We start from the raw sequence: 13,120 nt of genomic DNA, 5'->3' as shown, positions 1-13,120 counted from the left end.
ACAGTCAACTCTATCAGGCATTAAATGACTGGAGACTTTGTGAATTTAAAGATTGACATAATGTGCTGTCTCTGCTATTGCTGCTTTTGATCAGATAGATTTATTTGCAATCTCCTGTGGTGGGCTGGACATAGCATCGAAATGCCCGCCCAGATTCCCCTTTCCGCCTTGACCCATTCACACTGGTGCTGGAACGAAAAAACTTGCAAAATGTCTAGGGGGCTTGGTAGTAAAGGGTAGGCTGTAAAGGGGGCTTCTGGTACTTAAAATCGCGGCGATTTTGGCAGTGTGAAAAGGCCTATTGGTTTTGTATAAAAGTGTTGTCAAGTGATTTTGGAAATCAGCTTGAGTTGGAGGGAGGCCATTTGTCTGGTCTCTGGCATATACCGGAGCAAACTCAGTAGTGGTTAATCAACAAAAAATACTGTCTCCACAGCTTATTTGATGTGTTTTAATGCAGACAAATTTTTTCGCTGGAGTTACACTGCAATGCACAAGGTTTAATTTCACTGCTTGTTACGCCCCTGGAAGTCATAAAATGGGCAGAAATGGCATCAATGGGATCCTTTCCAGACAGACCTGCAGAGCAAATTGTCAGGCTACAATTTTCAACATACTGGGTATCCAGGATTTTGCAAGGATGGTATTCAGGAGACAGTATCCATGGGTGTCGCTAGAATGGTATCAGAATCTTAAGTTGGTGAAATTTCACCAGAGAGGGTTGAAACAGAGCAGAAATCAAGGATTTTTGATTTCGCCATGTGATGGGTTTTCCCAGATCCCATTGTACAAATTCATGACCACATGGGGTGATCTGTCTAATAATACTGTTTTTTTCTCATTATGTGTGCCATCCTCATGCCGTTGAGGGTTGAACAAATTAATTATAATCATATGAACATAAATCTGTGCACTGGTATGGAAAAATAATCACTGACCAAATGGGTGGTGGCTTGAGGGGATACAGCTAAGGGCTAAGGTTAGGGTTAGGGTTAGGTTACTTCCTGTCCTGATACTGTTTATTTCTATGGAGATTTCACTGGAGATTTCACTATCTGTTACGTGACTTCCGTTCTTAGCTGTATCCCATCTAGCCACAACCAACCAAATGCTACCAGAGATGAAGGGCGCCTGGGCAGAGGCAGTGCCTAATTTCTCAGAAATAATGACCAATTTGTACTTCTGCTTTTTTCAATTGGTATTTCAGAATTCCATGGTATTCTACAACTTTCACATACAGTCGACGATGGCGACAGTCAAGAGAGGATTATTCCCCCTCAAGTATAATTATTGATGTGTCATGGAAAGACAGAGTGTGAAGTCTTCTAGGAGTCAAGTAATGATTAGCAGAAGTTGGTGGTCCCTTCACAAACAATAGCATGTTATCTTATCAGATTGGAGCACACCCAGTTGATGGTGTGAAGGTATATAAAGAACTAAGTCCATATATTCAGATCTGACAGTTTCACAAAGCAAGCGAGAATGTTGTTCTCTCCAGTCACACAAAAAGTAAGTTGGATGGGTGGGTGGGTGGATGAAAGGATGGATTTCATATGTATGTATCCTTTCCCTTCCTCAGTTTTGCTTTCAACTCTGGCTGCACTCTCCTGAATAATTCTTTCTGCCCATCCCTGAAGGTTCTCCTCTTCGTGGTCCACCGACCAATCAGGTCAATGGTGACTCAGGGATTATTATTGGGGAAACATCGCCCTGTCCTGTTGGGAGCTGCAGGGCTTGTGAAGGTAGACTATTTTTTCTATGATGCTGAATGTACATGAGAAGTACATGGGAGGGTGAGGGTGGAACATAAAGTGGGGTATGTTGATCCAGTGGAGACCATTCACATTTTTCTCATTCAAACCTATATTTAATTTGCTCAGTCAATTTGTATCTTACATGCAGAAGGAAGAACTGTGTGGTAATGTAACAAATTTTTCCACATGCACAAACAAATATTTGCCAATTAAAGTATGTTCTTGATATATCAGGTAAAATCAGTCTCAAAGCAAAAGTGTATGTAATATGACAGTTTAAAGAAAAGAAAGGCTTTTACAGCATTGTGCAAAACACCCCTTGGTCAGACCTGTGCACCACTGTACATCTTTCTATACATCCTGACGTTCCTGTCTGTCAGGTCACATATATTTATATATGATAGACAGACTATGATAACTAGTTATGACTACTAGTTCAACACATTTGCATGCAATGACACAAGCAATGAAATAGCAACAATTTATTTTAGGACTATTCAGCAGGAAACCAGTATAGTGCATTTTGACCAATATGCTATTTTCAGACATTTAAGTACAAAATCAGTTGCATAAATGTACAAAAGCATTGCTATTTGTTCAAAATGGGGAGAAACTGCTTCAATGATGTGCACAAGTGATAAGATGATATGGAGTTTGAACAAACAGTTTTGATAATTACCATTCTGATCTGAGAAATGTGCCAAAGCCAGGCACACTATGACGGTTTTAACTGATGATACATCCTAAAATTGTCTTGTACTGTATGCATTAGTTTTATCCCTGGCTGTCTCATATTTCCTTGGCCTTAGACTTAAAGTTAAACAAGGGCTCAACTTACTCCACTCATCCCTATATCACTAATGCCAATAGTTATTTTGGTATACAAATCGGTCTGGGGGTGGCGCTGTTGCGCAACTGTTGAAAGCACCCTTACCTTATTCAGGTCCACGTGTTCAACCCGGGTCAATTCCCAGTCCCTCACGCTTGCGTCACTCTCTCCACAGTCATGTCCGATTAAAGGAAAAGCCCCAAAAATATACATTTTCTTTCTTTTAAAGATCTGGGGGAGGGGGGGGGGTAGATTTAATCAAATACATTTTTAAGTAAACTGCCATGAAGGCTAGAGGGATGATATGCCAGCCATTTAGATAAAGCTGCAATTGTGGTTCATCTGAACATGTCAAATCAAATGGAAAGATGGAGTTCCCAGTTCCCTGCTAAAAAAAACAATATTGTCAAGGTATGTTTTTGCATGGTATTTGATGGTTTAGCTAGTTTGACCAGAGTATGATGGTCTAGCTGGTTCTGGCAGCTGGTTCTGCATGATCAGCTTGATAAAACGGTCACACCAGAATATCCCACTTGATAAGATGGTCACACCAGCATGCCCAGCTGGTGGCCCATCCAATTAAACCATCAAAGACCAGCAAGTGCTGGTATGAGAACATCTAAGGCTTAGACCAGCATAAGCTGTTGTTTAGCTGGGATTTTCTTTTCAACAGGTATTTCTTTCTCACTCATACATGGTGTAGATGGTTAGATGTAAATGATGAGAAAGATGAAATCTTCATGCTTTTATTCTGTGTAGTGAGTGACACAAAGAGCCACATATCTTCACAACAGGCGTCGGTAGCTTTGAGTCAGTCCCTGCATGGGAAACTCGTTTAGGCCTACAAGTAAATCAGACTGATTATGATTCAATCTTCTGGAGCACTCCATGTCATGGCAGCAGTGGTATGCCACAGACAGCCTTAAGGAAATTACTTGTTCTTTCTCAGTGATTCAGTATAGGCAGTGAGACCTTCAAAACGTGAAAAGCGCATCCGCCACTGTTCTACCGTGACGCACTATTGAGCCACGGATGGACGTGACACTTAACACGAGATGCACAGTGCCACGCCCACACGACCATCCTCACGCGTCCGCCAGTCCGTGCGCGGTTTAAATACCGACAAGCCCCGCCCGCTTGTCACTGCCGCAGCAGCCTATTCTACACAGCCACACGCGGAGGATCCGTGTAGAAGACATTCCATCTGCACTATCTGTGTACTTTTCCACTTCAAGTCCAAGGCTATTGTGAGGTGAGGAGAAATTGAATATGCGGTAGCCTACAGCGTAAGAGTAGACTCATAATATTTTATCAAACCTAATCATGTCCAACTTTAAGAGGTTGAGCTGTGTGTGCTTGGTAGTCACTCATTCAAAAAAGAAAGAAAAACTTACTTTATGCATTTCAAGCACTGGCTCTGGCAGTGCGTATAGCATTCAATATTGGGAAGACCAGATAGATGTCTGATGCCCACTTGGAAGAGTCGTGTTGCCTACGTGATGCTTTCAACGTGCCTATTGCTTTGACTGTTGCTGATGCTCATCCTTTGACACGTTTCATGTCCTGCAATAGGGCTGTTGCTATAAAAAATATATTTTTTAAAACATTATTGCCATAGAACTACATAGTAGGCTAATTCAAATGGTCTGTCCGTCGGTTGCTAATTACTGTGTAATCTTAGATGCGGAAGAGAATTGTTTAGGTGGGTGGCGTCATTCTTTTGCACTGGCAGTTAGATCTTGTATGTTTCCATACATTGGTGTGAAGGTAAATTATGTTATGTGACTCGGTGGTAGGCTACTAATACAAATGTCCACTATGTCGGTAAGGCTGAGCAACACCGCACCGGAACCTGTTGGTGTTTCCCCCGTGTTCCTGTTTTCTTAAATGTAATTTTTTTTACTCGATTTAGTTCAGTTTTAGAATGACTTTTCTGAATTACAGTTCTTAAGATGTAATGTTGGAACACTTTGGATTCCTTGTGTGATGTCAAAATGCAGTTGTTTACTCCTTATTTCCTGTTGCATCCCTCGCATGCTCAAATATACGGAAAAACGAAAATTTCCGGCACAAAAAAGAATCCATGGCCTCTTGTTGTAGTACTCACAATAGTTGTGCAATAAAAAGGGAGCCTATACGTGTTCTCAGTTCACATGTTAAATCGTCCGTCTCTGCAGCGAAGGTTCCGAAGGGAGTAGTCTGGCGTACGTGATGTAGTAGGCTACTGATGTAGCCTTCACATTGCAGTGTAACTTGGTATTTGTAGTTCATGCTTCCTACAAACGCACGCAAGCTTGATAGCCACTTTGGTCATTCTGACATAATATTCTAACCAAAGGCCATGCATTATAATGCAGTATATGGCTTTTGTGATTTTCATAATAATGTATTGAAGAAACACTGCCACCATTTACAAACTAAATTTTTGTAAAAAAAAAAAGGGGGGGGGGGAGACATAAATGAACACTTAAGTCGGCATCAAATATCTGAGCCAAGGGTGAGTCATGTAACAGTATGACTAAATGAAATTACTTGGTGTAAGGGATTGGCAGAGAGGAAATTGAGTCTTTAGGCAAAGCATTCTTGCAAGACCTGAAATGGCCCGACCAAAAGTCAAAGATGAGCTGTAAGCTAGACTAACCCAAATTACATTTTGAAAAACATGCAAATAAAGTTAACCCTCTACTGCACAGTGTTGCCATATGGCAACGTACCCTTTCTTTCACCATTTCTTTAAATTAGAAAATAAACATGAGCTCTGATTGGTCTTAAATTCATGGTAGAATCTGGTGGCAACCAATGATATGCTTTGATTACATCACATGACACTATGCTGCCTTGTACTGTCAGTCTTTCCCCACACTTTTGATGACTACAGTCGCTGCAGAAGTGCTCCTGAATATGTGAAGATTTTCCTCAATATTTCATATTTCTGCAGAATTTAAAAATAACTTCATGCATCTGGGGTAAGTTCTTATCTTTTTTTAATCATTGTCACATTGTTTTGATAGGATTATTACCTTTTTATTCAATAAAATAGTTATGTTGCCAAATGGCAACATTGTGCGGTAGTGGAACCATATTTGCTCATGCTAATGCAAAAGCAGAGTAGCTTTGTTTGAATGAGACATTTAGATGTATAGGTGGACTGATATAGTTGGATGGTTGTATTTTGCTCATTTATTTATGTTTTTTGTTTATTTTCATAAAGTTTAATAGTAAAATATACACTTATTTTGTTTAGAAAATGAACACGGCAATATTCTATGGCAAGGCTAAGAGGAGGGCTGAAATGTCATTGTGCAGTCCCCATTCAGACAAACAGACACACACACACACACACATGTTCTACCATTCTATACTTGATAGGAGCTGTATCTAGTATTTCATTTGAAATGCCAATTGTTCATGCACACTAGGGTAACAAAGGTTACAGTGTATCATCTTTTGCCTCTTTTCATGTATTTCAGTTGAAGTTCAGGAGGAGGCACCATCTCAGGTGGAAAAGATCAAGAACCTGAAGTGCCAAAAGAGGCGAACCATCCTGCCCGTACTTAAATGGAAAGGTGCCCTACCGGTAGAGTGCTGCTCTGGGTAGAGTGCTGCTCTGGGTACTGCTCTGGGTAGAGTGCTGCTATGGGTAGAGGGCTGCTCTGGGTACTGCTCTGGGTAGAGTGCTGCTATGGGTAGAGGGCTGCTCTAGTGCTGCTCTGAGTAGAGTGCTGCTCTGGGTAGAATGCTAGGCAGAGTGCTGCTCTGGGTAGAGGGCTGCTCTAGTGCTGCTCTGAGTAGAGTGCTGCTCTGGGTACTGCTCTGGGTAGAGTGCTGGATAGATTGCTGCTCTGGGCAGAGTGCTGCTCTGGGTACTGCTCTGGGTAGAGTGCTGCACTGGGTACTGCTCTGGGTAGAGTGCTGGGTAGAGTGCTGCTCTGGATAGAGTGCTGCTCAAGGTAGAGTACTGCTCAGGGTAGAGTGCTGCTCTGGGTACTGCTCCGTTGAGTGCTGGGTAGAGTGCTGCTCTGGGTAGGTAGAGTGCTGCTCTGGGTAGAGTGCTGGGTAGAGTGCTGCTCTGGGTACTGCTTTGGGTAGAGTGCTGGGTTTTTTCAGTGTAAATGTACATATGCTTTTTAAATGTGTTTTCCATGTTATAAATATCTATCTAATACTACATTTTGTTACATTTGTACATTTGTACAACATTACATTTGTTACATTTTGACAACAGTTTGCATCAGATGTTTTGTGAATGCTGCTGTTGTTTTGTTTGTTTGTTGTTTTGTGTGTTGTAAACAACACATTAAAAATATTTTTGTTGTTACATGTTTGATACACAAACCTGGAATAGATTTCAAGTGATTCTTACACATGTAATGTGAATGTATGCATGCTTTGTGAATGTATTTGCTGTTATGATGTAACTGTAACTGTTACTACCTCTTATCGTTTGACAACAGTTCTTAAGAATTTGCATCAGATGTTTTCTAAATGGTGTTATTAAAATAATGCTTTTGATAAAGCTCTTGATAACATTTTAACATTTTAATAATAAAACAATATAATTTCTAAAATAGGGGTCTGTAATCATTTATGAAATTCCTGCAATTTTGGGAGACAATACATTAGGCTGCTCCATTGTCGTACAATGTTGCCAAATGGCAACGTACCCAAAAGTACCCCCTAAAAAATAATAATAATAAAAAAAATTATAAATATGTTAATTTGAGTCCATTTTATATGTTAAAAAACACTGTAATTTTTTTTTCCATGATTGCATAATAATGTGTGCAGTAGAGGGTTAATGCAAAAAGGTACTGTAAGTCAGAATGGCCCTGCATTTGGTTGTTTGAATGCTGGTACAGGAGATCTTAAGAGAGGCGACCCAGTGAAGTGCCACCTAATAGCTATACGTTGTCATGCATGGCCAGGGGGCTTAAGGAGGCTGTTCCTATGGGGAATTACACAGCATTAATCCTGAGGCCCACTCAACTACGTGCCTGTGTCCACACAATCCTCAGGGAGACTGCCGAGATGTAAATAGTATCTCTGCCACTTAACCTTTCCTGAGTGACCGCACTCGAAGAGTAAGTAAAAATAGTGCCATCCCTATAATGAACCTTAACTGAGTCTGGAGCAGATGTTGTATGAGGGCCAGCTTGCCTTGGACATGTTTTAGTAAACACATACATTTGTATCCATAGATGTGGGAATAAGAATTCACTTACATTTCCACGGCTGCGTTACACTGATATGGTGCAACCAGGCTTCCTTCCTGTCTGTTGAAAAAAAAAAAAAAATCAGGAAGATAGAGCTTGTAGAACTTGCACACTATTATGCCTGAATCATTACTACTAATTAAAACCACTACATTTAACCAACAATGAGAAGACATCACTGTCATTTGTCATTCCTCCCCACAGTTATGAGTGGAGATTTGGTGGTTAAACCTGCTATGTGAGTCCTGTAGGCTTCTGGTTGTCTTGGAACAGAGCCATAGAGCACTCTTACATTGACTTGTATTGTATTTAACACAGCACCACATGTGGTACAAAATGGTATTACAAGAGAGCCGGGTCGACGATAGCTGGTTTGCACCTTTAAGGGGTTGGATGGAATGCCATGCATGCTGCAGCTAGTATCATTCATCCCTTTATGTTACTATAGATACCCTATTAACTTTCTGTCTCTCTCTCTATCTCTCTCTGACAGAATATGTCTACCAAGGAGAAGCTGATCAAACATGTTATGGAGGGTGAGCCCGTGGGCTCCAGGAGTAAGGTGACCGTGGTGGGTGTTGGCATGGTGGGCATGGCCTCCGCCGTCAGCATCCTCCTGAAGGTGAGACCCGTGGCAGAGAGGTGGTTTTCTCGGGGGGGGGGGGAGGCCTTGTCAAAGCAAGGCGGAAAGATGCAGGAAATAATTTACCCTGGACAGGAAGTAGAGACCTCAGAATGAATTAATTTTTGTGTAAGAAGCTGTCAAAAAAAATGTAAAAACAAATTAAAGAATGAATGGAGTGCAGTTACCACTGTAAAGGAAAGTGATGTTGCTGGATTTTAAATTCAAGACAAAACAAGAGCATCGTTGCAAAACAGAATAATCATTGTATCTCGATTATGCTTCATAATCTTTGAAAGTTAATGGATGGAGTTGGACAGGCATGAATGGGAAGAGAATTACAAGTGAGATCTTTGGTCTTTGACCAGCCAACAGACAACATGGCTCGGACCCAAGAGCTAGCTGTGAAAACGCCTTCAAAGTAACTTGCCGCTGGCGTTGTCTGCTCTACCTGCTCTTCCTGAAGCTTGTGAAAACCACTCATTGATGCATGGCTGCAGAGGAATCTGCAGAGCTCTGCGCAAGGCCCTTTTGGAAATCCTGTGGACTTAGCTGACCCGGGAATTTCAGGGCACAATCACTGAGTCTTTTATGTCACAGGGCACACAAAGACATCACAAGAGGCAGAGAACTTTGCTTGACCCTTAGGCTTTGTTTTTGTTTAGTTTTTTTCTTTAAATAGAGGTTTCAGGAAAATTCCGGCTGTCCAAACAGGGGTGTCCAAACAGGGAGAGGGGGGATTTGTCCTGGCTTTAAAGTTTAGTGAGTTTTGAGGTGAAGCTTCACCCCAGTTAAAGTGACTGTGTTCCTGTGTTGGCGAACAGGACCTGTGCGATGAGCTGGCCCTGGTTGATGTGATGGAGGACAAGCTGAAGGGTGAGGTCATGGACCTGCAGCACGGAAGCCTCTTCCTGAAGACACACAGGATTGTGGGAGACAAAGGTGAGACATGGAAGTCTACGAGGTCTTAATTCTATTCTTCCAAAGCACACACCATAACTCCAAAACCATAACCAGAAATCACACTTCAAACATAACACAAATCAACAGTTGTCAAGAGGTAGTGTAAGTGATGTATTACTTGTGTTAATGTGTGTGTGTGTGTGTGTGTGTGATCTGGGCCACAGATTACAGTGTGACAGCCGGATCCAAGGTGGTGGTGGTCACCGCGGGAGCTCGCCAGCAGGAGGGCGAGAGCCGTCTGAACCTGGTGCAGAGGAACGTCAACATCTTCAAGTTCATCATCCCCAACATCGTCAAGTACAGCCCCAACTGCATCATGCTGGTTGTCTCCAACCCCGGTGAGTGACAACAAATGTGTGTGTCAGATAAAGAGAGAGAGGGAGAGATGGAGAGAGAGAGAAAGAGCAAAAGAAAAAGTTTGGGGCCAAGAAAGAGACAGAAAGTCATTTTGTGTTGTCTACTCTAATTATTATCCACTATCTATCTAACATAATGTGATAGTTATCAGGCTATCCATATAAAAACCTGCGATGCCTGTTCCCTTCTCTCCATCCTGCAGTGGACATTCTAACCTACGTGGCCTGGAAGCTGAGTGGGCTGCCCAAACACCGTGTGATCGGCAGCGGCACCAACCTGGACTCTGCCCGCTTCCGTCACCTGATGGCCGAGAAGCTGAAGATCAGCCCCACCAGCGTTCATGGCTGGATCGTAGGAGAGCATGGTGACTCCAGCGGTGAGTGCCAAGAGGCATCCTGTACAATAAACTTGACACACTAAACTCGTTGCTTATTCACTTACACTCATTCACTGCCACGCACTGCACACGCAAGCATAATCGTACACTCACAAGCCTTCACTCCTCCAACCTTGCGAGACATCACTTACACACTCGACTCACCTCAGTCACACCTTGTCTTATCGTGATGGCTGTCTTCATTTATAACAGTTTTATGACTGGGCATTATTTTATAGTATGAAGGTCAAAAGGGTGAGGGCAAGGGTGTGCTAAGATGTTTGTTACAAATGGGCTAATGCCCTTCTGTTGTTCTGCAGTGGCTGTGTGGAGTGGGGTGAACGTGGCAGGCGTGTCCCTCCAGGGCCTGAACCCCGACATGGGCACAGACAAGGACAAGGAAGACTGGAAGAGCGTCCACAAGATGGTGGTTGACAGGTGGGCAAAACAGTGGAAATTCACCCTTCACATGATATTCCACATAAGCAGCAGATTGGTTCAATGAATGGTTGCGACTGAAATGTAGACTAGTGGTTAAAGGGTTTAATGATTCACAGACGTCAACATCTAGTTTAGTCTAGCACAGCACTGCATCTTGTCCTTGATAAAGCAGTTCTCATATCTAGGAGGGGGGGGGGGGGGGGGCTTGTTTAGTTCAAAAACTTGTTTAGTTCAAAAGTATTCGGAAAAGGCGGAGGAAGGGAAGGCTCTGAGCCAAGTAGCTTATGAAACAGGTCACTGGGGTACAAGTTCAGCCATTGTAATGGTTTCTTACATGTGTGGCTTAGTTGAGAAATGATCTTGCACAAAAAACCTTAAGGTGAGAAGGAAGTCCAAAGCTAAATCTATGTAACAAACTCAATCCTGTGCTGTTCCTTCCCCTCTGCAGTGCCTATGAAGTCATCAAACTGAAGGGCTACACTTCCTGGGCCATTGGCATGTCTGTGGCTGACTTGGTGGAATCAATCCTCAAGAACCTGCACAAGGTGCACCCAGTCTCCACCTTGGTCAAGGTGAGTCTCCAACCGCATCTCTGTTCCACGAGTTACCTGGTGGCAGCCTTAGTGCAGAAGAGTATTTCAGTCAGAGCCCTTAATTGCACAGATAGACATTTTGGCCAAGTTCACCATACATGAACTTCACCTAGTCCTAGATTTTTTTTTCTTTCAATAGAAAGACATGTCCAATTCAAGCTCAACTTCTGTCTAGGACTATAGGCTCAAACCATGTGCAGGAAACACAGCCCTTTGTTGAACTGTTATAGTGATTAACACAAGGGAGTACAGCGTTGACAACTTAAGGTCAACAGTGATCATCAAGTCATCAATGTAGACTTTCTGTTGCCACAGAACCAGGTACCACCTTACCCTAACCCCCTTTCTTCCTTGTGGTAGGGCATGCACGGCGTGAAGGAGGACGTCTTCCTGAGCGTTCCCTGCGTGTTGGGCAACAGCGGCCTGACAGACGTGGTCCACATGACCCTGAAGAAGAGCGAGGAGGAGCAGGTGGTCAAGAGTGCCGAGACCCTATGGGGCGTGCAGAAGGAGCTCACCCTTTGAAAATCAGCGCTCTGAGCTGGAATCGTGCCCATTGATTCGCCGCCCCATCCAATCACCGCCCCCCAACCGCCTTTACAACCCAGATTCCATCTCAGCAGTGACTCCCAATTCATCCCTTTACCTACAGCCACTCCTACACCCCCTTTTAATTCTCCCAGTATAACCAATCCATATCCAACACTCCGTTCAGATCTTACGCCCCCTCCCCTCCCTTTATCTCAAAACATCTTGGACTGGTAGACCGTAACCTCCTCACGTTAGCTGCAGAGGAGGTCCTTTCTGCCGTCTTCGCAAACGATCATAGGGTCTTTGTACTGTACTGTGTATGTATAAGTGTGTGTTTGTATATCACCTGTGCGTCGGTGCATCTTGTCTTCCTCACACTCCAGCCTCTGTGGTTTAGAAAGGGTTACAAGGGATGCCTTGTGGAGTTTGTGAGCTGGAGAGATTAGCCAGTATTGCATCTCTGGGTTTCCCTACTGTTTGTTTCTTTGAGCTCGGCAATCATTCCGTACCATTTTAACCCCAAGGCTGAAATGCTCTAATGTTCTCTGCGATCATCCCTGAGGCATTAGAGCAGTTACCTCTACGCAGACACTCCCTACTGCATCCACCATCGTCATCATCGGCTCTACAATGGCTTGAAATTAAGTACACACAGATGTACTGTAAACTAACCACAAGTGCACTGATATAAGACTTAATATGAAGGTCTGACTTTTCAAAAGCCATCATATTCACAGCAGAGCTGTTGAAAAGCCTGAGACATTTGCTGTAATTTAAATACAAAATCATTCAAGTACAGGAGACAACCAGGTAAAACTACATCTTACACATATGGGGTACTTTGTTAGAGCTCACTTCAAGTATGCACTGTGTTAAATATGGAAAATAAATGTACATGCTGTCTTTAGAAATTTGTATATCTGTGTACCTAAAGTGTTTGGCTGGAAATTGTCTTTTGTTTGTTTGAGAAAAGAAGAGGTTCAGACCAGTCCGCAGGATATAATACTGTAGCTCTAACTGACAGCACACTTAGGGCCATGTTGGCGATGGCTGTCTGTCTGGAGAACCTGTGTCAGTATCCTTCTCCTGCATCTGTGGCCAGTTCGATCCGCCTTGTTTTTAATCTGACACCAAATAAATTTCCAGTGTAACAACTTAAGCTCCTGCTTTCCAAGCTGATTCTTTTGTGTGTGTCTGGGTGTCTGTGTGTGAAGAACTGATGACGGAGACAAAACCATTGACACGAACATGTGCAGTCAACTCACAGGCCACACTCCCAAGCACACAGCAGTGAACTGCGATACCGGCAAATATAGGCACTGATGTAATGTCTGTCAGAACGACATTGAGGGTTTTAAAAGTTGAAGGAAAATTAAAGTTAAGGAAAATCAATCACCAATTTAATTCATGAATATAAATAATAATGAATATAAATAATAAT

General features: G+C 42.8%; 1 protein-coding gene across 1 annotated transcript; it reads left to right on the top strand.

The window, feature by feature from the left end:
• The first annotated feature begins 3,707 nt into the window (after positions 1 to 3,707).
• Positions 3,708 to 12,838, top strand: ldha (lactate dehydrogenase A4). Its single transcript, XM_076270327.1, has 8 exons — positions 3,708 to 3,835; positions 8,290 to 8,418; positions 9,243 to 9,360; positions 9,546 to 9,719; positions 9,941 to 10,114; positions 10,435 to 10,552; positions 11,004 to 11,127; positions 11,509 to 12,838. The coding sequence occupies exons 2-8, from the start codon at positions 8,293 to 8,295 to the stop codon at positions 11,671 to 11,673; spliced, it is 999 nt and encodes a 332-aa protein (XP_076126442.1). The 5' UTR covers positions 3,708 to 3,835; positions 8,290 to 8,292; the 3' UTR covers positions 11,674 to 12,838.
• The last annotated feature ends 282 nt before the right edge of the window (positions 12,839 to 13,120 follow it).

The sequence above is a fragment of the Alosa pseudoharengus genome, unplaced genomic scaffold, assembly GCF_046254945.1.
Source record: "Alosa pseudoharengus isolate Yale_2024_CS ecotype anadromous, Long Island Sound unplaced genomic scaffold, YU_APseudo_1.1 YU_APseudo_1.1_scf_10, whole genome shotgun sequence".
Lineage (NCBI taxonomy): Eukaryota > Metazoa > Chordata > Actinopteri > Clupeiformes > Clupeidae > Alosa > Alosa pseudoharengus.
Note: the sequence above shows the minus strand (reverse complement) of the source record. Positions and strands in the feature narration are given on the sequence as shown.